Source organism: Anticarsia gemmatalis, chromosome 6, assembly GCF_050436995.1.
Source record: "Anticarsia gemmatalis isolate Benzon Research Colony breed Stoneville strain chromosome 6, ilAntGemm2 primary, whole genome shotgun sequence".
In the NCBI taxonomy this organism is placed as follows: Eukaryota; Metazoa; Arthropoda; class Insecta; order Lepidoptera; family Erebidae; genus Anticarsia; species Anticarsia gemmatalis.
This window is the reverse complement of record NC_134750.1, coordinates 10,019,839-10,047,543: the sequence shown is the minus strand read 5'-3', so window position 1 is coordinate 10,047,543 and position 27,705 is coordinate 10,019,839. Positions and strand designations below refer to the sequence as shown.

The window sequence follows — 27,705 nt, the reverse complement described above, 5'->3', positions numbered from 1 at the left end:
CGCTGCGTTAGCGTGGCGCAGACGTCAAACAGAATTGTGTGATACTTTTGTCGCATGAAACGCACCCTAACCAAACGCTAATGTGAAGAGGCTTTTAAATACTTTATACGTATTACGTAACACGTTTTAATAACTTTGAACAGTTTATATTGAGACTCACGCGATTCTTATGAGTTTGTAGCATTATAGCTTTTAATTGGTTAAAGTGGCCCATTTTTAACGCCATTTGTAAAGCCTTTTCTAATGTAGTATTGCAGTTACAGTACCGTTTAACGCTATTAACTCAGGGTTGACTTTGCGATCGCAAGATAACTTTTTTCAAGGAATAGTTTAGACAGAAGTTTTATGCATCAATTGTCAATAATTTCAAAAATTGTCTTCAATGCGATGCGAAATAATCTTCAATAACTAGACATAGTTTTTAAATAAGTACATCAACTTAACACTGCATAAATGACAAGAATTTGAAATAACCACAATAATGATCTAATGTTTTTAAAATTATTTTAAACGTTTACAATCTAATAGCAAACACAAAAGAAATTGTTTTCAAAAATCAAAACAGACAAGAAAATCCGAAATTATTATTCTTGTCAATAGAAAGTATAGGTATAATGATACCCTCTTTTGTCAATTCCTGATTAATGGTTCATACGAACGATGAACATCTAATTGATATTTATTAACTACACTCCATTTGTCAACATCGTTCTACAAAGTGAGGGAAATGATACAAAAAAGTTAATGTCACTTTCAGGATACTTGTTTGTAGAAAGGAAAAATAATTTTCTATTTTTATGTTCGCAATGACGTTTGAATTATTGAAGTAACTATCATAAATTTACAAGTTTTCTTTAGTAAAATTTTTCTTAATTATAATTATTATAGTTTTGGGCGTATAAATGTGTAATAGTGAATGCGATATTAAGTTGCGAGGTTATGGATTCGATTCCCTCTTATAAGCTGTTCATTTAATTTTTAAAGGTATTTAAAGTTGACGAAATGTAGGCAATCTCCGCTTCAGAGAATTCGTAAATATTTGTTTTTGCCTTCTAACTTTTTCTCACTAACATACCCACTCATATTATGTCATGTGTTATTTTTTAAAGTTCATTCCACAGGTATGACTAACCACATTGTAATTGAGAGTGTGAACTGAGGCATCAACCTTCACGCAATAGACCAAGTCTCATATTACATAGGATGATATCAAACCGGCTCACACTATACGTGTGAAGAAATGTCTTAATCGTACTCTTCATAAGTCATAAAATAACCATTTAATGACGCCTCTTATTACACCTTCTACTTTGAGGTTTTTATGTAAATGATCTCGTGTGAAAATTTATTGTCTGTTTAATCATTTCTGTCATTTCGTCTCCGTAGAATTTTTTTTAAATGATGGTAATGAAGCTTTATTTGAGTGGAAGTATCATATTCGGTTGATTCAAAAATAAGTACGATAAAAAGCAATCTTTATAAGATTATACATACATGGGTACGTACGTATATCACATGTCCGAAAATACGCAACTTTTCTTACATATTACAAAACCCGAATCTCAACGAATCCTTTTTTGTTTTCCCATGAAAACAATTCGTCAAGAACGGCCCCACTTTCGGCATTCAAAAGGAAAAATGGAAGCCCAAACAGGCGAGCAACGAGTTAGGCCGTAACAAAATTCCAACAAAGGGATGATTAACGATTTTTCCACCCCCAAACTCATTCAAGCCGCGTCGATATTGAATCCGTTAGACGGCGTAAAAATGAAAGTTTTCCTCTTTTCTTTTCCAAACATTTGTGTAACACGGACAGTGGAAATGGCGAGGAAGTAAGGTGATGTTCGCTTAATGACCAACTTTATCGAGCTTCGATGCAAGAATTCGTTTCTGTTTTTAAAGTCAACATGAAACAGCAAAAAGAATTTACGTTAAAAGTAATTTGGTCTGTTTTCCGGAAACAGATAGGATTGGTTAAGAGCAGATATTATAATAGAATCTCTTTAAATGTTCTACGACGAAGTTACAACACTGGCTTGTGCTTTTACTCGTTAGATTAATAAAATCATTGCAGTAGTAGGCAGAATTCATTGAACAAGTGACAACGGAGTAAACAGCAACAATCAATAATTATAAGAAACGAATAATGAATTAAAAGTAAACATCGTATCGCAATCAAACCAGATTCATAAAAACACAATCACATTACGTACAAAGTTCCTAATCCTTTTATACTAACTTACTAGTGAAGTAGACTTCGTGGAACGTACTCCGCTAATCCTTTATTCATTAAACTCAAAGAAAATAGAAGAGCAAAAACTCCATTCACGAATAAGAGCTAGTAAAAATAACGAACGTTTTCTAATCCGTCTGTGTGTCACATACAAGTCGCTCGTGATATAACTACTGTAGCAGTTTTTCCCTTAGTTAGTTTTGAACTTGTTCAAAATAAATGACTGCCATTTGAACACAGTGACAAGTAACTCAAAGTTAGATGTCGTTAGAAATTTTGTGCAAAATACACTTATAACGAACGAGTCGAAGCTCCGGGTTTTGTTTTAATAGCACTTTGTTTCCAGTTTGCCGAAGGTATTCTGTCTTTTTCACGGATAATTGAGCATTGTTGGACGTCGTTTTGTTTCTTATATTTTTAATAAGTTTGCTCTGCAACCAGTTTACGAAGTTACAAACATAAATTGTCTTGGCAATTTATAACGTGCATTTCGATTCAGAAAAACATGGTCTTTACTTAGGTCATTGTAGAACCAGTTGCCTTATTATCGTTTGAACAACGAGACCGAAATTGGTATCTTATTCAGCGTGATTGATTAGTCTACACACAAAACTTGGTTATCGAAACAAAGAGGGCTTTCTTCCTTTATGTCCTTTGATTACATTGAGAGTCTGATCCGGCTGAAACTCAATAGACCGTGAGTTAAGTGGCTCATCTGTCGTGCGTACTCACATGTTATCGGGTTGCAAATTTATAAGGTAAAAAGAATAAAAAAATTAGCTCTCCATATTAAGTTTCGTAGGAATAAAGCGGCAGGTGTTCTTGTTCACCTGGTGGGCATGTGTTTTGTACAAGTTAACTTAATTAAGTGTATTTATAAATTGCTAAAAATTTAAATTAGCGAAGTAAGTGCCCGCGGCAGCCGTGTTGGCACTAAAGAACACTGATGAGGCGAGATTAAAAGTGCAGTAAAAATTTGAATATTACGATTTGGCGAATACCCGCTGTTTGTTTAACTTACGTAAGCAGTTAACGTATTAACATTAAAAAGCAGATGTTGAATTTGGTTGTTCAGGTTTAAAAGACCAAAGCCGCCACTGAACTCAGCAAAATGTAGCAATAGTGTGGCATTTTGTACGTTATAGGATTATGCATTCAGGATTTACTAGGAGATTGCTACTATCACGCAAGTAGCTTAAACTTTAACGTACACAAGCGGTCTACTAATAAATATGTATAATAAATACACATTCATTTTGAATGATCATCTAGAACAATTTAATCCAACAATTTGAAACATTTTAGTTCGTAATTATCTTCATTACATATTTAGCATAAGGCGAAATAACAATATTGTATCCTAAGACTTCAGATTTTTATTACGCGATAGCGCTATCAAGAATTTTCAAATACTTCTAAAAGATATTTCTTAACATTTTTCGAGTACCGTATAACTCAATAATTTATTTATTTGAGCAGGAAAATATCTGAAATCAATTATTCAAGTCGAAGGAGTTTCATAATAGAAAGGGGAGATTAGTACTTAAGGCGATTACGTTGAACTGAGATTCATAATCTGATCGACAGATAAGTAATACGGTGCTTAATATTTGTAAACCGTTTTATAACGGATACTGTGGAAGATTAGAAAATGGCTGCTTGTTTAAGAAAATTGCAAGTTGTTTCTTAATTACTTTTATTTCATCTTTATTATGAACATAAGATTTTATGTATAAGAACTTGTCTATGTACTAGACGCGAAGGAATGAAGAACAACGCATGTTCTGTCTGTTGTTTCTTAAACGACTTGGTACGTTACAGGGCTGGTTTTGTATTTTTATTTAAGCCAAGGTTCGTGTTCCATTTAAACACTAATACGTATCTACTCACTTTTCAACCACATTTTTTCCACTTACCGCGAGCGTGACAACAAAATATAGCCAAACATAACCGTACAAAATTACTTCATGTAAGCCAACTTTCCACACCATGCCTCGTAAATTACAACAAAGCGCTGCTCCTAGCTTTAAAACTGCTAATCGGCACGCACGCGCGTCGGTCCAGTTAATGATATAATTAAAAATCCCCATACCAAGGTAGCGGTGAGTTCCCGGCTTTAGTGGCCTGGCTTAGCCTTAGTAAACCGAACAAGTTGCTCCCATTTGCTAATCTCCTAAGCCAAGTAATGACGCGGTTCAAGTGATAAACTTTTGTACTAAAACCTTACTGCTCTCAGCCTATGTTTGAGCGAGCGAGACAGGTATATAAATATCAATAAATTAGAAAGGAAGAGATATATTGCGCGGAGGTAGAACTCGTAGTAAAAGTAAGCCTGCACCCGTATTTCAGACGTCACCTTGTTCTCGGTGGTTATGGCAAGATATATTGCGGGAGTCATAAGTTATAGGCATTATATTCAGTTGCGCCTAGTTTATTTACTGTTAAGATTGGCTCAAGTTTATTATAGTTTCTTGTTACAGTTTATTGAAGAGTAAAAATGTGGATTTTAAATATGTTTTATTTTATCTTTTCAGTTTTTAAAGCATAGAGTCAGGATATCGTGGAAGTAATTGAAATACGCGTATTTTTTAAACCTTATGCATTTTTAATTTTATGGACTCATTTATCGACTACTCTGTGCTCACCACTTAAAACTAACCAAAGTCTATTTTCGCTACTGAATACTAGCTCAGCGTGCCACAGCCACAAGCGATTTCGCTTGTAACTTATTCCTCAGTAGTTTATACCTTAGACCACCCACCACTACTAGGTTGCCAGAACTAGCAGGTACGACCACGAATAGCGTCGAGTAATGAGTTTTGTTGTTCAACAGTTACCGCTAGATTAAGGGACACTGGTAACGATATACGACCTCGCAAATACCAGGGCTGATGGTGAACTATGGTATTAGGTGTTTAAATATAATGAACTGAACCTGACACAACTATGTAGGTTGAGGCAAAGGGTTTGTAGTGATAGAAGCCAGAATATGGAGAAAGTCTAAAGTATGTATTTATTAAGAGTGTAATTGTAATTGATACATTTCTAGTACTATGACATTGGAGAGCTTGTTGCCCGTTTACTGGCCACAATAACGTAGAGCTGGATGTATACATTTTGTATCAGAATTGATATTCAATATTTATTACTGTAATCAATTGTTGATTAACTATGTTCTTGTGATTTACATAAAAAGGAAATTATGCCCATAATTAGGTACTATTTATAAGTTACTAACATAAAAGTTTTACAGGAAAAGATCGTAACAAAATATATTAATATTTTAAGCAGGTATAAATAAAACGCTGTCGGGCTTTTTGTTAGCAGAACCTTTTACATAATTATGTTTTGCGTCTATACTTAAATAAACCCAAATATTAATTTCCATTCTCAATCGGTTTATCGTTCGCAAAATTCGCTGTGAAACTCCCGAGGGTACACATAATTTCTAGATGGATAACATGAAACGTACAACCTCTCTCCGAAGCCTCGACCGTTGTAGTTTTCCGATAAAATCATGTCCGCAAACAATTATGTGAACATCGGACAGATTGGGTCCCGGAGCGATCATACGGAGCGAGGAATGTTAATCGAACCCTTGGTTGGGTCAACACTGGACACACAACACGTTTAGCCGATGTTATACACGAACAAAGTTCCTTAATGCATAATACATAAAGACTACAACAAATTGAATTAACATAAACATATCTGATACTCCCAAATATAAATGCAGTAATTTTGCGAACGTATCGTCTGTGCGTGCGAAAGAATCGCTGATTAATTCTGTTTTCTTGTCATTAACGATTAAAGCTTTTATACAAATCTGCTCATTAAACACATGTAACCCAAGGGTGTTTATTCTGTGAATCAAATCACGTAAATTGGCGAATGCGATAACTGTACTGAGTCAAAAGTAAATTACACGCACGTCGTGCTCGCTTCGTTGCTCTCAATTTTTATGGTCGTGTCCTGTAATTGGTGTAGATTACTCCATCAGATTTCGTAGAAGTCGTAAAGGGCGAATACATATTGTCGCTCGACGATAAAAACCTTTTCGAATCTGTAGAACAGACACTGCTCTCACCTTTTTGCAAATGTATCTGGGCTATCTTTGAATGCGGTTGATTACTAACATCTACTCGGAAAGATTTTCTTCCTGTAACCTTGAACATTGTCCATATGAGACGTGATCAGGGATACAATTCGTTTACGGAATATTCAACTGACTCCACCAAATCGTGTACATGCTTTCTTAAATAATGGATTGATTTGAATACAACACAGTATGGCCTCACAGTGCTGTAGTCATAAAATTAATCGTAAATGTTTAATTGCGTCTGCCTACCGAATTTATACTGCACGCGACATAATATTTAGTCAAGTTACAGCCGATTGTAGGCATGCAAAACAACGTTAAGCTGTTTCTTGGTTCTTTATTACGAATACGATTATACTTTGTAAATAAAATCTTAACGGGTGTAATCGTAAAATCTGAACTGTGCATTTTTGAACCTTATTCGGCTGCAGATATTTTTGGATTTAATTAGTTTTTTAGTGTTTATGAATCTCATTTAAGTTTATGTGGTTCTGTGAAATACTGAAATCCCTGGTACATCCTCGTAATAAAATGTAAATTAGCTGATTCACAGAAGTGAAGGCAGCTTTTTATAAAAAGAAAATGGTGTCAAAATTGCACGTGTAATTTACAAATGAATTTCATTTAAATAACAATAACAAATATTGTTAAACCTACCATTGAATACAAATCAATCTCAGTGAATAACGAGCGACAGAATCAGGAATATTTATTTAATTCCGTGCATAAATTATTTTCGTGTCGCGTGGTCAATTACAAAATTCGCAGCGGTAAATAAACCTATTCATTAAACACCACGTGTGAAAAGCAAAGCAGCATACCATTTACAACAGTAATAAAGGTCATTACAGTTTTCGGCATGGCCTTTTGCAAAAAGCGACGGAAAAAAAGTAAAACAAAAATCAGCTTCCCTGTTTAATTTAGCGGGATGTTGGCAAAAAACGTTTGCTCCTGTTGCCTTTTTGTTGACCGAACGTAACAACACAGGAATACATTGTTCCGTTACTCTACAGTGTACCGACGAGCTAGTTGTAAAAAGGAAGATATGACCTACCCTCATACGGTTTATTGGTGTGCGTCACTCGGTAAAAGAATTTGGGACAGTGATTCATCTCTTGACATATTTTTTTTTATTAGCTGTGCTTTTTAAACTGTTTTATGGTAATGTTTGTAATGCACCTTTACCTGCATTTTTGTGACAGTTAAATTATTGAAGTTTTGCCAGATTTGTGTTGATTACAAAAGCACCAAGCTTTAACTGGAATCGATATTATGCTCTCTAACGCTCTTGAATTTATAAAACGACATTCTTACAAATAGATTTTAGATTTGCTTAAGTAATGTCCAAAAAATCTAACAGAAAGTGCTTCACCGTTCGAAAATTTCCCTTAAAAAATCGACGCTTCAATAAAAACCTCTTTCCCACTGAATAATTAAAACAGTCGGATTCACGAAATGTAACAAAAAGTTGGCAATAAGAACGATTCCATTTTAGGCCTTAATCAATTTCAAGTAAACTAAGTGAAAGTTTCAATTCGGATGCCATTAGGAGCCTTCCTTTTAAATTGGACTGTATTGGGAGCTCATAAAGCCGTTGTTTTATTTTTAGATATTTTGAAATCGGAGAATACTGAGCGTTTTTCTAGATAATCGAATAATCTAGATTTAGACAATCTATTGCGCGATTGTGATCTTTCGATACGATAGTATCGAGTTGTCATCGTCCAAATGTCAAACGTTGTAGCATTGCGATTTAAACCAACATGAAATACGTTTCAGAGTTTCTGCGGCATTGGAACTTGTTCAGTTTTATATCGCTTATCGTTTCTTTTAACAGCGTCTCCTGTTAAAGTAAATTTAGGATAAAACATGAAGCCTCTTCGTATTATTATAATTATTCTGCAGCAAAACACACTTTTTAACCCTGGGAATCGTTATAAGCTGAAATTTTGTCAAGATAAGATTAAGATTTTAAAATGTAAAATAATATAAGGTACTCTTATATCCTCCTCACTCCTAATTCAAATAAACAAGATTGAAAGGGACAGCAACAACCTATACCAAAACCCACTTTTGTTTTGGTTAGTACGACAATACGTTTGCATTAACCACAACATACGTTGTCCACTACACAACACCTTAATACCTAAGCTTAGAACACTACAAACATTCGCTTTGTTCAACACAATGTACATTTTATCTATACTATATGTAAGTAAACGAATTTCAATAAAACTGTTACTTACAAAATAATTATAGGTACATAAGTAATAATAATTATGATAGGGAGTGTTTACTTTAGAACGAAGAAAGTTCATAAGTTCATAGTTTTTTATTATATATTAATAGATTTCTTTAGTACTTTTAAGCTTGTAGCGTGATGGTAAATAGTTTATAGGCTTTTTTATTAATGCGAGAAAGAGCTTATTCTGCCGCATGTTTTCGACACGGTATTTAAAAATAGAGAAGTGAGTTGAAGAGAAGCGAGTTGACTACCAAAAATTATCTTTTACTTCGATATTATATTCAAGATTTCCTCCACCTTAAATCCAATAAACCATTAGGATCCCGCTTACATTTCCGCTTATAATGACGGACAATCAAATACTATTATTTTCGTATTAAGTCCTGATCGATTTGACCGCAAGAACCGACCCGGACCCAAATAAAATCGGTAAATAATGATAGCTTTCCCGTTATAATGCAGCCTCTCTGACAATTATGATTATTATTAGATTAATTATGAATTTTATCCTTTAGATTATTGATTTACGAAACGTAATTTTCATCATTTTATTCCGTGGCCTAAGCGGTAGTCTGTTACATACGGACAAGATATCCAAAGAGTATTTACTTCATAACCTATTTCAAAAAGTATTAAAAATAATAAAATGCAAATTGAACTTGCAATATCATGATTAATATAGCCACTTCAACTAAGCACATTATCAACGCGTCCAAAAATATTCTTATATCGACTCGAAATATCCAACAAAAATATGAAACAACATACCATCAAAACTTTATGACGAAGCCTTATCTCCTTCTCATATCCAATAACAGAGCCTTGTCTAGTTATGCCTAAGCTTCGTCTAATTTCGCCCAAGTAACTTAATATAGCCACACGAACCATTAGATCTACCGGATTTATGTAGAGTTTAAACCTATCAGGTTTCAATGAATGGGACGATAAACTGTCTCATTTAATAGGTGACGTGGGTGACCACGTATGGTACAAACAGTAAGTTTTTTTTCAATTTTATATCCATCACACAAGGCGCCTTGGACGACGTTCACAGCAGGCCTGACCATAGGTGTCCGTATGTCGTTTAATTTATTGTATGTCTTGGTTGATCTTTTTGCTTGAGTCTTCGTGTCCTGTGTTGTATGGACTTTTATTGAATACGGATAGTGTTGATGCACTTTTGAATACCGGTTACTATTTTAATTATGTATTATTTTAATCTGCGAAAGAATGAGCGTCTGTTTCATTTACGAAAAGCGTCCTACATAAATTAATTGATTGCAAGATGGATCTAATTATTATGCATACGTATAACAAGATGTGTTGAAATGTCATTATTTAGCATCCGATAAGAAGTTGTCAATGTAAATCTAATTACCGACGCAGTTCATTGTGTAATTAGCAACATAAAATATAAACTAAAAAAGATACCAATATACAATTCAGGCTCACTTCTTTTCTTTGAACATGAATAGTTTGCAGTAAGGCTATTTTTTTCTGTACTCCATTCGAAGTTCTCAAACGGTGATAGCATAATAAAGCGGTCAGTCCTAAAAAACAGCCGATCAAACGTCTAGACTTTGAAGATCGTCCAAAGGTTCTTTCTTACTTTCATGGACTCATATAGGTTTCCTTCATCAGGCAATGAAGCTAAAGTCTGTTTAAAATAAATGACAAAAAATAAAACTAGTCTCACAACTCAAAGTTTCTTAAAGTACTAAACAAAATGTATGAACGTTTTTGAGGTTTTATTACCTAATAGAATATTATTATCTTGAAAACGCATTTCTTGTATTCATTTGTTTTTCTTTAGTAAGCATACTTAATTAACCAACACAAAACCTAATACTATTTTTTGCGTTTCGTAATTAGATTATACCTTCGAACTCTAATCGCATTACACGTGTTATCATTTGACCTGTGCTACTTTTTACACCAAAAACATAAAGAAACATGGCTCAAATTACAAATTCACGTTTTATACAAATATTGGTTTCAACGCTACTTCAGCTAATGATATGATTATTATTATACATACATACATTTATAAGAAAATACTTTAGGAAGAGGTAGAGACCATGAAGATAAGTCTCTACCTACCCCATCATCTGCATCAAGGAATACCACTTGGTACGATCCCTACAAACTGATTTGCTTCATTCATATTCATATATTTTGCCATTGAATTTCATCAAAATATTTTAAATTTATTAATAGCAACACCAAAATGATACAATAGATCTATAAGTACTTGTATGAAACAACAGGAGCACATACTCTTATTAACAAACGTTACATCCGTCCTCAAATTCCTTCGATAAGCACAAGAAAATAAGGAACGTCCGATTTAACCGCCTGTTCCATGTGCGTATACAAAAATAGAATAATGACGTAAGCAAATAGTTTGATTTTACGAAATTTTCGTACATCTACTGATGCTATAAATTCTTGTAAAGTACCAAAATATCAATAAATTGAACACCTTTGCCGATAATAAAATGTTGTTGTTTCCAAGAAACTTTTAAACAACTTCATTGAAGAACTTTATCTGAAGATAATCTTTTATGGCTGGCCTAAGCCAATATTAATTACTTGATTGTTGTTGTAATTCTTTAAAAGAAGCCGGTAAATAAAGTTAGTGTAATTGATTTCCCTGATTTTCTTTTTAATAGAGACGAATTCGGTAATTTTATGCCTATGATATTATCATTTATCTTTCTTTTAACGTCTACTTATTTTAGTGTACTCTTGTTTATATAAAAAAAGCTAAACAAAGTGGTTATGTAAGATATTATTATGATTCTTAATAGTATCATCTATCATGCAAATATTTTATCACTTCTAAGCATATGTTAATGTAACGTCTTAACGTCATGGTGGCAAACAATTCTAATACACTATTAGGACTATTTCTTCTAATTTATTCTTAATACGTTTTCAAGAACTTGTGATGAGTAATAACGAAAGTTTCTCTAAAAAAAGTTACTCTACAGTATCGTAATTGTGCCTAAAAAACTAAACCAAAACATCCCTTCAACATTGTTTCACTAAACTGTTTTATGACTATAATCCTGCACCCAAGTTTACTCACATTTTTTCTCCTACTACAAATACTATTCTTGGAACCCACACCTATATTAGTTTACTGTTTAAACAGAAACAATGAGTGATAACATTCATAGTAATATTATCTGTACGATTATCTGCTTATGAAACAATAGATTTTCCTTTGTTATCACTTAACAGCTTTTTATGTTCTTTTGTAGATTCAATTGTTTCAACTACTTTGATGGACCGACAAACTAAAAATAAGTTAATGAATTGTTTTTGCTCATTTTTGGATTAGTAACGATGGATTTAATAAGATATTATACCTCGTTTACGAATCCATCTGGGAATGCTTATTTACATTTAGACTATATTTTCGAAAATAAATATCATAAACTATATCATTATGCACCTTTACATTATTAAGTTAAGCACCTATACCGCGGTTTGACGTTCGATCAGTAGCCGCTATGGATGTTTTACTTAAGGCTCTTAGCAAAATCGTTACCAGTTTTGTCAGTAAAGTATTAGATAAATAATAGTCTATTTACAATATACGTTGACTAATAACTTAACAAAAAAGATGAAAAAATCACGGTCACCAAAGCCTATATTTCTACGTATCTAGAATAACTATAATGAATTTTCCTCAAACTGATAACTTATCTTGACAAAATATCACAAACAATGTTTTTCTTCCCAAGATTGGTGAGAAAACTAATTCCTTCATTACTTACGACGAGATTATTACATTTATTGCGTAAAATAATTACATTCTCTAGGTTTTATTAAGAATATTACTGTTCTATTTACCGAAAGAAAAAGCTTTCTTCAAGCTGTAGATATAGAATTAACTGTTTCAAGATAACTTCTTTAATGTCAAATATAATTTAAATCTCCATAATTCATCATTATTGCCCAAAGAAAATATCAGGTAATTTGATAAAGTATATTTTCTAACTTCGTGTAGGTACCTGGTACATACATACATTTATCGCCCCCTATTACGTTTAAACTAAACTGATATTGTTATAGGAGAATATTGAATTTATACCCAACCCGGAATCGAACCCGAAACTTCACGATCAGCAGTCGGATACACTACTGAAACGCGCCACACAGACAGTCTGTTCATGTAGGTATGTGATTCTAGTATTGATAGACTTTCTAGGCACAAACGTCTTATACCACTAGGATCCTTAAGACCGTCTCGTTCTACCGGTTTTTACTAATTGATTACTTCTTCAAGATAAATTAGAGCATTGAATCTGACTGCAGGTAAATCGATTTGTCAGATAAAAGTCTCTGCAACATTGTAACATCTGTACGCTCTCTATATCAGCCGATTACGTGTCTTATATGAATGATACCTGCCGTAGACGCATCCTGTAGCGATATTATTGAATAAATTGCTCCTATCTGAAGTATAGATGAATAAATTGATACAGTTTAACTTCGTAAAAAATATTGGATTTTAAATTACTAGGCTTATAAAACAGTTACTATAAAGCTAGTCGTTTAGAGGCTATGAAGCAACATTAATCAAACAAAGTGACAAAAACCATACAATGCATTATTCATCATATCGATGAAACATTATCTACCATACATTTATCAGTACTTTTATCAGCAGACAAACGTACAGCCAAGCCCAACATTCATCAAACATTTTCATCCAACGTTTGTAGCCAACATTAAATAATTGACAAATATGAAACGAATATAACTATGGATATTCGGTGATTGTCGGCCAATGTTTGATCGTTCGCCGCACGAAGCGTTAAAATTTAAAGCTAACACCAAAGTGTGAAACGGTGTGCAAATGAAAAATTTCCGCGACGCTTATTTCGCTATTGTTACCAATTTGTGACGCTACCCCGAGCGCGTTATTCCAAACTTTTTTTCTCTTTTTGTTCGCGTTAATTTTTGCTATGTATCGGGATAGTTCATTAAGCTGTGATGTTTTATTTCATCGTTTACACCTGAATTGGTTTGTTATTTTATAAATAAACTAAAAGTTTAATTTGTTACTCATGTTGGAAGATAGGATTCAATCTGTTCAAAGATATTTTCTTATTCTAATTGTTAAATAAACTTCAATTATCATCTCCATAATAACGAAGCTCATCAAGACAATCCTAATCAAAATATTTGTCTTCACAAAACAAAGGAAATGAAAACATTGGTCAATAGACAACTATATTTGTATTGTAAAAACTAACAAGTTAAACGAGAAAGCCACCTAAGAAGCCAAAACAAAGTAACTAACAGTTTATTTTGAAGAACACCTTCTCGGAAGGCCCTTGTATGTTTGATTAAGAACTCTTATAAATAAATCTTTCGTTAGACAGGTTATAGCTGGAGTTCTAAGCGTATCGCTTTCTGTTTTAGGGGCTAGTTCGGTGGAATTAAATAAAAGGGAGCTGTAACCGTTTGGTTTTTATTGGGATTCCTGTCACCTGCTGTGATTCGTCCTCTAATATATAGCTTAGTTTTATTACTAGGTTTATTTCAAAGAGTACTCTTATCTGGAAATTGAAGATAGGACTCTCTCGGTTACCGGTTAAAATAATGAAACTGACCAATTTCTTGAAAAATTAAGTAAAAAGAACGATTATTTTCAATATATTATTTTACATATTTTTACACTATAGGTACTTATTTAAGTCAAACAACGTGGCATGATGGAAACTACTCATGATTGCAAGAATCATTGACACATACCATTGGGTTGTATATTATCAGTATGAGCTAATTTATTTCGAACTCGGCATTGCAAAAGGAAAACACATAATAAACACTGGCAGACATATTTCTTCGGCGATATCACAGCCATTATCAGTCTTATTCCTTGTACTGATATCCACATAAGTGGTACACTGAGTAATGTGATAAATGCTGTAAATATTCATGTTGTAACTGTATTTGTATTTAACATATTCCAATAACCGGATTATGGATGGAATTCGGATGCATCGAATGTTGACCACCAATCACTCAGCATGATGATTGACGGTAAAGGGTTTTGTGGTTACCTTGCCAAGGGTTATACAAATGTTGATATTGAAGAAGGGAATGCCAATCAAATTTTGATGAGTGTTGGTAATGTAAATGACCTTTAATATAATTTGAAAATGATTTTATTGATGAGCTATTACGAATAGATTTATTGAATCAGTAAAGATAATAATATGACCTCTATTTTGATTTGGTTGTTTCAAGGCTAAATATAAGAAGGATCTTGTTGTCTATTATAAAACTTTGAGCTGACTTTTGCTCATATTATTTCGCTAATATTCTGAACTGAAGTCTTAAATTTCGAAGAAGAACGTTATTTTTAGTCCAAAATATTTGGGGTAGAAAATGTAAGATAGCAAATTCCCAGAAAACTCTTTATTTTCTGCCCGCAGTTTCATTAATAAAGGCTATATAGTATACAAAAATATATAAAAGTCGGTATGCAGTCTCATCTGAAGAATCTTCATCCGGATCGCAAGATCACTTGTAAGCTCAATGTAAATAATTCTGCCAAACATTTCCATGTCAAGTTGACAGCAACAGCTACTGCCTACGCTATCGAATAACAACAATAAATCAAATACTTAGCAAGTACAAACATTATTGACTTCAAAGTAGTAGTGTTAGAAATTGATGGTAGAAAGTTCGTTGTTGAACTAGAAGAAGACGATCATCAAATAATTGTTGATGGAGATAAAGCAAAAGAGATTGATAAATAAGTTTTAAAACGAAATTTTACTGAAACGAAAATTATTCTAGAGATAAAGTCAAATAAATATGTGATAAGAATTTTCGGCAAGAATTTTGCCTAATCTTCAGTTATTGTTGGTCAATGGTCATGTAAGCAATTCAAATTCTCTAACATCCAAGCAAATACTAAATATTTACGACATATTATTTAAACAATCTACTTTGTTTGCCTAAGTCACATTAAGGTTAGGATTAATTGTAAATTTTACTGACGCTTAAAGTCCAACAGCCCACATAAACGAAATTTATACCTCATGAACATAGCATTGTTTGGTGCCCTGAAAACCCGTAAGCATAACTTGCGATATACTACCCACCGATAACAATCGTATGAAAAGCCGACGTCTAAATATGAACCCTAAATTTCATAAACACACAAAAGCGGACAATACACATAAACTTGATCAAGATGTCACAACTCTTCAGTTATCAGGCTGAAGATAATGAACAACTAACAAAGGCCAGACTTGACAAAATACAAATCTAATTCAAACTACTATGGATTGAGCAAACTTCCTTGACCTTACAATCACTGATGCTAATCTTCCTGGTGAGCCGTAGAGCAAATCTCTAAGTTTGCCGACTTTGGGCTTGCAGACTGTGGGCATAGCAAACATCTAAAAGCGCCAAGCAAACTAGCTCAGCTCGTCTTACACCTGCCGAACTTCAATTGTTGATGTTCCCGCCTTGAGGAGTTTATTTTCGGAGCACGCCGATAAAATCTCCGATAGTACAACGCTCGATGTGATAAAAGTAGCTTTAGTAAACTTTGTCGAACTCCAAGTGAAAATCAGAATATTTATAGACAAGAATATCAATATTGAAATATATAAGTTTCTTGGAACTAAACTTAAAAGCTGGCTTTCTGGAATTATAACTTTTAACTATAACTTATACAAAGGCATTCCTTACTAACGAAGTTTAAATTAATTATAATACAATATGTGCGCTCACATTGTCACTGCATGTGATTAAAATTAACAGGCATACACATAAAAATCCAAAACTACGAAGGAATACCAAGGAGTCGGGACACGGCGTGACTCCGCACACATTCATTGTAACAAAGCGGCGACACAGGTAGAAAAACCCGCTCGAGCTAATTTTAAACCCCGTCTCAAAGCAAACAAGTCTTTGTACAAGAGCACAATTTTAATTAAAACAAATATTAGTTAAACAAAAAAAGGAACACACGTCCAAATGAATACAAATTACGTACACGATGAATAACGGAAATCGTATGTGGAAACCGAAAGACATCTAATTATTAGGACAAACAACGACTTACAAATCTCTTGTGCGATCAACAAAAGCTATACAAATAAAAGTTTGAAGAATGGAAACGAACTCTTTCATTTACTGTCTTGTGTAAACACACGGAAATGCCTACGCACTTTAAAAGGGAAGATAAAATGTGACTAGCCCCATGTCCGATTCAATTCGTTTATAAACATCTATTGACCTTTATGGTCCTCTTTCCATTAACATACATAAACTAATTCTTATGAGAACCATCCGAGCGTTCATTAATTTAGTTTTTCTATCAACTCGGCCTGTTTACCGAACCGTTTTAGCGTATTGAATAGATAGTAGCTTTTTCACTTCGTATTAAAGTGAAGTTTAATCGTGGGACATTATTTTTTTAACGGTCATTAAAATACGTGTGGTATTTTAAACCGTTTTGTATCAGTGACTCCAAAGTGGACATAATATAAAAGGGACCGATTTTAATGTTGACGCTATCAGTAGTAAAGCTGTCAGTTTTGACGTTTCAATTGTTGATAGTCTCCGTAATAATGCGTTAATTACCTCTGTGTCGTTCACGATTACTGGTTTAACAACTTTTGGTATGATTATGCTAAAACTATTTAAATGTTAATATGAATTTTAGCGAGGTTATAAATCGGGTAATATGAGCACTTATACATTTAGCCGGTCAATAAAATTTATAAATGGTAATTGTTTCGGCATATATAAATACCAAAATAATAAAATAAAATCATGTGTCATTTGAGAATGATATTGAATCCATTAAGAGGCGTTAATGTCGATATAATCCGTTACATCCGCACCTCGCCACCCCTCGATTAAAATTAGCAACGTAAAGGAAGCTGTGAATCATAATAGGCTCAAAGATAGTACAAAAGATCGGCATTCGTAATAGATACGGCTCTGAGAGGATTAACTCCAACACGAAATCGTTTTCGATTAACAAATTGGCAGTTGATTACATTCACGAAATGTTCAGACATTTTTCAATGGGCTAGATAGACAATGACGTTCCGGGTTACGTTTAACAATGGATGCGGTGTAATTACATAATTAGCAGAAAGTAATATAAATCTGAATAAAATATGACATCATAAAATTCAGACATATTTGCGACAATACTATCCCTATTTTTACGGTACATTCCAAATTACTGACAATAACCGCGTTGATGATACAGCGGATGTAGCAGACACAATGCAGGACAACAGAACACAAATATTGGCCTATTAATCGGAACTACGATATTGATACCGACCGAAAATCGTCGGAGCTTTTGTGCACAGTTCCGGCAGTAATCGCTTTACAAATCGCCTCTAGACAAAAAATCCTAACCGATACCATTGTTACCCGGTGAAGTTGAAAGGAATGTTCCCAGGTAGACATGGGGGTGGATCAATAACAATGCAGCCGCTACAGAGATAGTCGAGCGAAATTATTTCATTCTGACACCCGGCTGTGTTAATTGTGACACTGATACTAATGGTATAATTAATAACATTTCAGTCATTACTAAAGAAAGTATGCCAAACCACCGCACAAATAGTAAAAAATATTCTCAAGATGTTACCAAAAGAAGATGTTTACAATATTCTTGCGAAGAAACTGCAATTTTGCTATTCATGAGCTATACTTGGCATCAGTTCGAAGTTTGTAATGCCAGTGGCTTTCTTAGATTATTTTTTGCTGGCGATCCAATGCGCGCCTGTTCGACGTGGATTCTTGGCGCACTTGAAACCGAACAGGTTTAAACATGGAGACCGAAAACCGGTAAAAAAATCATCACAGGTAATTACGGTAGGCTCGTCGCTTCACAATTCTATATAGAAAATATAGTGCAGGCACTCGGATACCGAATAACAAACATCGTTGATTTAAAACTTTGTATCGTGTAAAGCCGAAGCTAAAGGAATCGTTAATTCCTTCCTAAAGTAGTTACAATCCAGTCGCACGAAAGGAATTTATTTTCTTTTGGAATTGTTATACAATGTACTATCCATTGTGGCGTGCCATTTTCCAACCACTTGTTAGCGAAATTATTAGAAACAATGCATTGTAAGCCAAGTTGGAAACAAAGAAATTCTGCAAGTAGTAAAAACCAGGGAATACGCGGAAAGCCATTTATGTATTTTGTATGGAGTTTATACCAAGGAAGTAATATCGGCAATTGGTTTTAGTGTTGAAACGTGCTAAGTGTGAGCATACAAAATAATCATTTAAGCCTATTACAAGTAAATATTGTTCATTTTGATGTTCCAATATTTACTCTCGCATCAAGTGAATTATGGAAATAAGCCTGAAGTAATCAGTTTTATCAAAGCGGTGCGTAACATATTTACATTGATACGAAAAATCAATGAACGATAAGAAGTGAGTGAACGTTTTCGTTCAAGTCGCCGACAAAATGTTGGGTATAATTTACACAACACAGAAAGGCGTGCCCTCCAAGTAATATTCCACCCTCTTAATCACTACCCACTGGAATAATTAATAACACTTCAATTAAAATATCAACTAAGCGCTTCCGCCCATGTGATGAAGATAACGTTTACTTGGTTAATTTATAAACTTGCTGCAATAACACATGATTACTTTCTTATAATGAGCTATTAAGGTTGACTTTATTTTGGTCATTTACGTTTTACGAGTCCCTCTTGTTTGTCGTTATTTTATTGTTGGCTGGGACGTCATATTTACTACGTAAATTATCTTTTTAACTGCCTGGAAATTCTTCGGTGTAATATCCAAGCACTGGATTGTACGTGGTAAATGTTCCATTATTCTGAGAATACTGACTAGAACACCCCCTGAGTTCAAACAACGCTGGTTGCCGAATTCCTAAATATTCATAACATTCTTTGACTTCGTAATAAAGCAGGTAACTCACGAGTTACTTTATCAAATTATGTATCGCACAAACTTCAGTACCATCAGATATTTATACGAGAATAAGATCTTTGTTTCATGTCAGAACAAGCCGTATTACTAATTAACGCCTTAGGGAGCTAAAACAGGTTTCGCGATTTATCGTAAAACCCAATTTAGAGCCGGGAGGCACGCGATTACAATCTTCTCACGACAGGAAGGCGCGCAAACTCCTCATCTCGAGGGAAATCACGCACGCAACAAACTTTATGGCAACACGTCCCGAGGAGCGATTCGCTCGGGGCGGTCGAAGATGGGCCGCACCACACACAGACTAATTCAAAAGAAATAACAAGACGCGGGCAGTGTCTCTACGCGGACGGCTCGTGACCTGCAGGTACATCATACCAACTCTACATCACGTCTCACTCCAGACACACGTTTCATATGCATTCATCGTTATCCTGTCACTTTCACAATTTCACGTGTCGTTACCGCAAGAAGCACTGCCCACGTTATAGGGCTAACTATCACTGACCGTTGTCGAATATGGCTGCAGGCTCAGACGGATGCCGTCCTGAGCGAGGCGTTCTCGAAGTAAACGCTTCAGTTGCATCCGTGGTATCTTCACTAGTTCTGCTTTTCCTTCCTCGTACTCATCGGCATATTTTGCCGGCTCGACTGCTGCAGTCGCTTGCTCTTTCCGAGCTTCCTCCTCACATCTGCATGAGTCCCGAGCGGCGGCTGCCTCTTCCAAAGTAAAATAAACAGCCGCCGCTCCTTCCTCTCGCAGCGATCTGACGGAGTGCAGCAGTCGCTGACGATGTGCAGGGTTGAGGACTCCGATAGCGTCCAAGTCTGGTTCTCCTACTTGTTTGCATATTTCTAAGTCATCATACCCGTTGTCAATGAAACTTTCCGCGTATTGGCCCAAGTGGAGCGATCGCAACCACTCGACGACGATGTTGCCGCTCGCAGACGAGGCCATGTCGCGTCAAAATACTGTGAGCATTACAAGGCGTGCTCGCGGCGCGGTAGTCGGCGAGAAACTGGCGGCCACGCTCCCCTTCGCCCCCCTCTCCCCTCTATAAGCCGCGGTCGCCGCCCCTAGTCCTCCGTGCTTTTGCTTTTTGACATTTTGTAGCTTAATCGTTTCGTTTCATAGAGGTGCGCGTCGCACCACGTGATATTTCGAATTAATTTTTCAATTTCCATTACAATATGCGAGATGACATTTGTCGTTAATTTCTGTCTTATAAAATAGTCGTAATTTTTTAACGTTTTCTAATGTTTGTTTACGTAACTAAACGTCGGATTAGTGTGAAAAAATACGGTCACAAAGTCGATATAATATAGAACAGCGGGTGGTCGCTGTGGCGAATGATTTATTGCTAGATTTATTTGTTAATCTCTGTGGCGCCTGTATTTTGTGAATTGGACTACATTTAATTTGTTTTTGCCCTCATTTTATATTTAAATGTAAAAAAACTATTACACTTTTATGGAATTGGGTCTACCTGTTTCAGATGATTGAATATTTATTTAAGCTTGGGAGATCCCAACAAATTCAGAATATTATTAGGTACCTATATGGAAACATTTGTAGAAAATTACCACATGATTGAAAGTTAATAACATTCATATTTATATTGATAATGTATAACACACTATCAATAAAATTATCAATGTTTAAAATGGCATACCTAATACAATTCTTACTTTTATGAATTAACCTTAAGTCCACTATAGAGCTCTGTCAATTACATAAGTAATACCTACTTTAAGTTGAATTTTAAAATTCATAGGTAAGAATAGATAAACATATTAGTATGTGTTACTACTTTTTTTACTTTTAATTTATTTAAAGAAACAGTTTCAAACACAGATAAATCTAGAAACGGACGCTTATATCCGTCTACAGGTTGCAAACAAAATCGAAAGATTTATATAATTGGTATCTTCTGCATCCATTTGAACTTCCCAAAACAAGCAAATCGCGGAGATGAAACACGCCATACATAAATCTTAGGACGTGCTCAACCTATGTGTTTACTTACTAAAGCTAATTACCTACGAGCGAAGTTTACTTTTACTTCGCTTAAGAACATTCCCCTTATCATTAAATGTTGAGAGGTCCGACAAATCTTCACCTGTTAGAAAGAGATGCAAGATGAGGTCCGGGGAGCAGGAACGTTTGTCCTAAAGCTCCATTCATTAAACTTCTTGACCTGTTTTATCTCATTTCGGATGCAAAGCAACTTCGTTTGTATGAGTCGCATAATAGTCCGCGATAGTTCCTGGTTAGTTTATCGTTTGTAGTGTAAAGTTATGGGACAGAAACATTTATGGAAAACTAGCTTATACCCGGGGTTCTACCCGCATGGCATTTTATAAGTTTCTAAATTAAGCTTAAAAATGTATTTCGTCTCGTCTTTGCGCTTCTCCGAGATATGATGGAAAATATTAGTACCATCAGTTCAGTAATTTATCTGTGAAAATTCGATATTAAGTCTGATATTTTGATATCGAAGAAAAAAATGGAGATTTACGTTTAATTCGAACAAAGTTTACAAATTCGACATTTTTAGAAGATTATTATACAAAGAACATAGGTCCAATCTAAATGTTAAAATTGATAGTTGTACGAATCGAGTAAGTCATAACGCTTTTCTTTTTATTCCAGTACTACACCCATTATCAAAATTCTTTCCACATCAAAATGTTTGCGATCTGCGAATCTTTAGCAGAAATACGACAAACAAACCCATTTTCTTCCCACCTTAAAACGAAACCAAGTGTATATTTGCTTGTAAACTCAGTGCAACATTGTCTGTGAAGTGCACTTGTCATTTTACACTAAGCACGAGCTAACTCGACTGTGCGGTTAAACTGAATATCAAGACACCGCGATGGCAGATGCGGATGCACTTCAAACATTGTACTGTGAAAATGGGAAGTTATGAGCGAGTATGAGGGCATTTTTGCAATGTATTTTGTCGTGGCCATTGGTACACAAATTAGGATTTTGTAACTATAGAATATACAAGATGTAAACGATTTTAGAGTACGGTTCAGCAAAGCATCCAGAGTAGTGTGCTCTGTATATGCGATTTTAATTTAAGTGTGTATTTCTTTACGATATATAAGAAAAAAAACATAGTTATATTAATATTATCTTCTTAGGTCAGAGTAAAGCAAAGTCAAGTCGCATACTTAATAGTAAAAGAATGACAAACAGCACAAAAATGGCTACAGTCACTTGATTTGTTCATGTATGCAAATGTGCGAATTTAATTATCAAAATATTTTTAGCTGTTATTGAAATACCAAAGGTTTACTGTAGAGGGTACATAAATTACTTCTACTATGACTAGAATTCTTATTGGATTTCTTCGTACTAGAACTTTTTTCAGATACAAATTTCTTGTACACTTTTCTAAGAATTTGGTTTAACAGAAATGTCACGATCCGAATCTTCATTCTAATAATTAACCTCTAAATATACATGATAATGTCCTAAAATACAACTTACAAAAAGGTAATACAAGTTTGAAGTCAGAAATAATTCGAATTAATAATTGGCTTATCACGATATTTGCCTACCCGGCAGATTAACCAGATTATTGCAACCTAGTTTTCCATTTGGAAAACCTTACAGAAAATCGGTAAATGGATGTGACATTAATATTTCATTGTCCCATTATTACGTGCATAATATGTTAAATGTGTAATAAAATATTTGCAATACCAGTATAACTATCCATGCTCTATTTTATTTGAATAAAAACAAAACGAGTCAAAAGATTAAAAACTAACGATAAAGACAGATAAAGTTTTGAAACAATTTGTACAGACCGCTAACGCCATCTAGTACGCCAATGAGTTAATAATTTTCTGAGTACACTTTCATTATTTTTATTTCTGGTAAGGATTATCATAAATACATGAATATTGAGAGAATGAACAAAATTAGCAAATAATAGTAAATAATTAAATAGAGTGACAAGATGTTCTATTATTATAAAAGATTGAAAATCCGAAAAATGCTGAACAAATTGAAGCAGCCTCCAAAAGGAAGAGTAAAATATTACGGACATAGAATAAAATACTTTACACGTATTTCAACAAGATACACTGTGTAAAGTGGGCTTCTTCGGGACAAATTTGAACAGAACATCCGGGCAAGTGAACGAGCGTAGACTGCCACTGAACGCCCACTTGAGGATGGACGGAGTCGCAGTCAGCTTGGAAATCCTAGCGATTCACTGAAAAATGATACCGTTGAGTTGTGATTTAGGATTTATCTCGTGATATATTGTTAGTGTTAGTTTTATCTTGATCTTTTGAATTTTTACGTTATTATTATATATTTAAATTTTTACAAAAATAGATCTTAATTTTTTTATGAAAGTATTATTCAAGATAAGTCAGAGAATAAAATAAAAATATGTTTCACTCATAAGTATGTATTTTTCTAATGTTTAATTGAAATTATCCTGCAAGCTTTCTCTTTCACAATGTATCGGAGTGTGTTATGGCGGAGTTCTCTACAATTGGTACTATTGAGTATCGAGAGTTTAAAATTTAAAATGTACTACAAATATACTTCCTATGTAGATGTATGTTCGCTAGAGGTATTTAAAAGATTTTTTTTTTGTCGATAATTAACCGTTGGTTGGTAGTCGATAGTATTAGTAAATCGTCCTGAATTAACTTTGTAATTAATATTAAATAGCAATTGAGAAAACATTGCTTAAGCCGAGAATAGAGCTTCATACATTGCAGTTCGCAAGCCTATACCTACAAATAAGCTTATTTGACATGCACTGAAAACTACAATAGTCAATTTAAGAATATCAAAGACAAAAGTCTATTCCAGTGGTTCTACGACTGTTATGATTTAACGGAAATGAAGTGGTCCATGAAATTATGTTAGAATCTGCACTCGAATATTGCAATGTGGGCCCGTTCGTAAAATGTTCTATTTAATTGCTATTGGCAGAATTCCGATTGTATTTTGCGGTTGCTTTATAATAGGAGAGTTTAATCCGTGGCAATTTATTTATGAATGAGGTATGGTAATTGTTTATTTGTGGTTTGTGATATCAGCTGTTAAAGTTGTTCGATTAGTTCACCGTTTATGTTTTTGATTATGCTGTTCGATGATAATAGCTTAAGGTACCCTGGTATGGTTCCTATAACGATAATTATTATTGTTCAAAAATGTTTACTACTAGCTTTTTCACGTGACTGAATTTAATTAATCTTATTTTCATGATCTAAAGTCTATTACCCTGTCAAATTCATCTTAAAAGGCTCAACCGTTTAGCCAATATCACAAGCAGACTGACAGGTTACTTTCGGTGTTATATAATAAAAAGTAAGGATACATATAATATTCTTCTACGTAAAATACAAACAATGTAATACAATAAATAAATATCTCAACTCATAAAACCTTCGTAAACAAACGTTAAGTACAAAATTGCTCGGTATCCCAGTAATTGTTTCATTAAAATAAAATACAGTGTTTAAACCAGTCAGAACTATGTTTTTATAAAAAAGTGCATAAAAACTCGTCCGACGAACTCGTATTAAACTCGACCCGAGTTAAATAACTTCTTTAATTAAGACTTAAGAATTCATTCTCGCAAAGAAATAAAAACATGTTAAAGTGTACCTTATAAAAGTAAGGAGTAGAAGGTTACGCAAAAGTTCGTGTATTAATGAATGTTGGTGACCATGGGATCTACAGAGGAAGTGAGTTGCGATTATTGATTGTCAATAAATAAGTGAAGCTATTTTTAATGAGTTGTAAGTTTGTTAAACTATAAATATATAGATACTTATTGAAAGGATGGACAAGAAAAATAATACATCACAAAGGTTTCATGACTTGATAATCGAAAGTACTTATCAATTTGCTCTTGATCGTTACGTGATGTATAGTATTTAGAAAAGTTATTTATGAATAAAAGAATTGGAATGAAACAGTTTTAAATAGTTCTTTTGAGAATAAATCTACACGATATAGTTTAGGATTTCAATTTACAAAAAGAACAAAAGCTACTTTATAAACTGAAATAGGGTACGAAAACGCAGATGTCCCAACTACTAGTGAAACGATGCTACAAATCTCACAGAACTATTTCCCTACAATAGATTATTTCGTTTTACGTCCAATCTACATAGGCGGCCAGCGAGAACAATTTAATGACCCAAAAGATTGGTCCTGCCCGGCCTACGGAAAGGTTTTTCTAAAGTATAACTTGTTCCTTTCGGGGAGTCGCATAAAGTACTGTTTTAACCGAATAATATTTCAGAGGGAACAATGAAATTGTAATTTTATCGTAGGAACGATTTTGCCAATTATTAATTACATGGAACGAAATAAGTCGTTTTGGTTAGATATGGAGTATTCATAGATAGGATGTAAGGAACTCTCGTGCGGTCAGTTGACATATACGCACGAACGGTGAGCATTGGTAGAATGTCTTAGCAACATCTCTGAGCTGTGAAATGATCATTAATTTCCTCAATTCTAAGTCAAATAATAATTCTGCGATACAAAATACCAACTATCACAAAAATAAAACAGCCTATACCCATTCGTCTTGTAACTACTTTCCACAACATCCTCTTCTTAGTGACTTTTATCCACCTCTTTCACACAACAATAAAATAATTCACGGACGCGTTGATTTCACGAAAAACCCTATTACGTACTAATACATCCTTCCCAAAATCACTGGTGCCCTTAGGATGTAGATAAATGTCCGTCTTCCTTTGGCCTGACACTTTTGCCGGACTCCGGAGCGAATAATGACCTCTGTGGGCTTCCCTTCAACTATTTGTGCGCCCATTTAGGTCAATTGGGCCTCGATGCTTTGTGCATATTTCTCTCTAACATGCGCTTGAAAGCTTTTTGCTTTGCACTGAGCAAGCTATTACGTCATTTATCGAGCCTATGATGTGTACGACTGGCCTATTTATCCGTATAATCATGGACTTATTTTTATATGATTTTTTCATATTCCATTTCGATGGATATAATTATGTAGATAGCTAAATAGCACTATTTGTGTTTATATGGACTAAAATACCCTCCGAGACTAATGAAGTGGTAGCAAAATTATAAATAAAGATCAAATTACTTTCGGTAAATACAACTCCTACTCTTCCGTGTCCCGGGTCGTAAATGCCGAATGGAAATTGCAGACAATTAATGCTTATTTGAAAATTATATGTTGTAGGAATAGGGAACGCAATGCTCTGTGGATACGTAAGGGATTATCATAATATTTCTAGCTTTATCCTTCAACAAAAACTGCAACATCAACATGAATGGAAGCAAAAAACTCAATGTCTTCCGGGACTAAAACCTTCAAGTAAAAGAGGTTGGATCAAAATAATATCCCGGCTACGTGGGGGCATAAGTAGCCGTTATCTTGAAGCTGCACATTTAATTTAATGGTTCAGGCATCGTAGTCCGAGGGGTTTAGTTTTACACAGGGTATTATGAGAGATTTTGTGACGTTGTATGTGTTGGGTACATTTTTCTTGGCAGTAGGCTTTGATGTACTGATGGAAGTAACTTTATAAAAAGTGTGTATTGTACTAGCCATTGGTCTTGAAACTGCTCTAGATGGTAAACTAATATTTTCAATCAAAGACGAGTGCAATATGCATAGTTCTCCATAAAAAGGAAACAAAATAACTCCTTGATTTGAAAGTACCACTCTGCTTAAATATTAACAAGTTTTTAAACAATTTTGGTCAAAAAAGGACTGCATTAAAAAAAATCGTTTTAACAATTGAAAACTGTTTAATAAATTCTACGGCTAATTATTTATTATGCGTTTAAAGTTGTAGCTAACTATGGCCAAAGAAACAATCAAGTCTATGACGTACCCTATAGTTGTCCAAAGGCTAGTATTATCTATCCAAGCCCTCCTGTCCAGACTATTTTATGACGGACGGTACAAAAATAATTCAGTCATCCCGCACTAAAGGATTCATATGTCATTACGTTGCAAGCAATTTTTATGCATCCGGATAAATGACGGCGCGTCGTGTCATAGACACGGTAGGCGGGTCGTTTTCTGTGATGACCCAACGCCCGACCCCAGGGCAGTCCGTGACTAGTAGTGACGAGTGAAAAGTATCGATGTTTCACTC

At 34.3% G+C, this 27,705-nt stretch overlaps 1 protein-coding gene across 5 annotated transcripts in view; it reads right to left on the bottom strand.

Annotated features, from left to right (window-relative positions):
* SKIP (Shal K[+] channel interacting protein) overlaps positions 1-20,559 on the bottom strand; it is a 118,370-nt gene extending 97,811 nt beyond the window's left edge. For all 5 annotated transcript variants that reach the window (XM_076115704.1, XM_076115705.1, XM_076115707.1 and 2 more), the window contains exon 1: positions 20,066-20,559. In XM_076115704.1, coding sequence (XP_075971819.1) covers positions 20,066-20,515 — 450 coding nt within the window. In that variant the 5' untranslated portion in view covers positions 20,516-20,559. The remainder of the gene's footprint in view (positions 1-20,065) is intronic.
* Between the last annotated feature and the right edge of the window lie 7,146 nt (positions 20,560-27,705).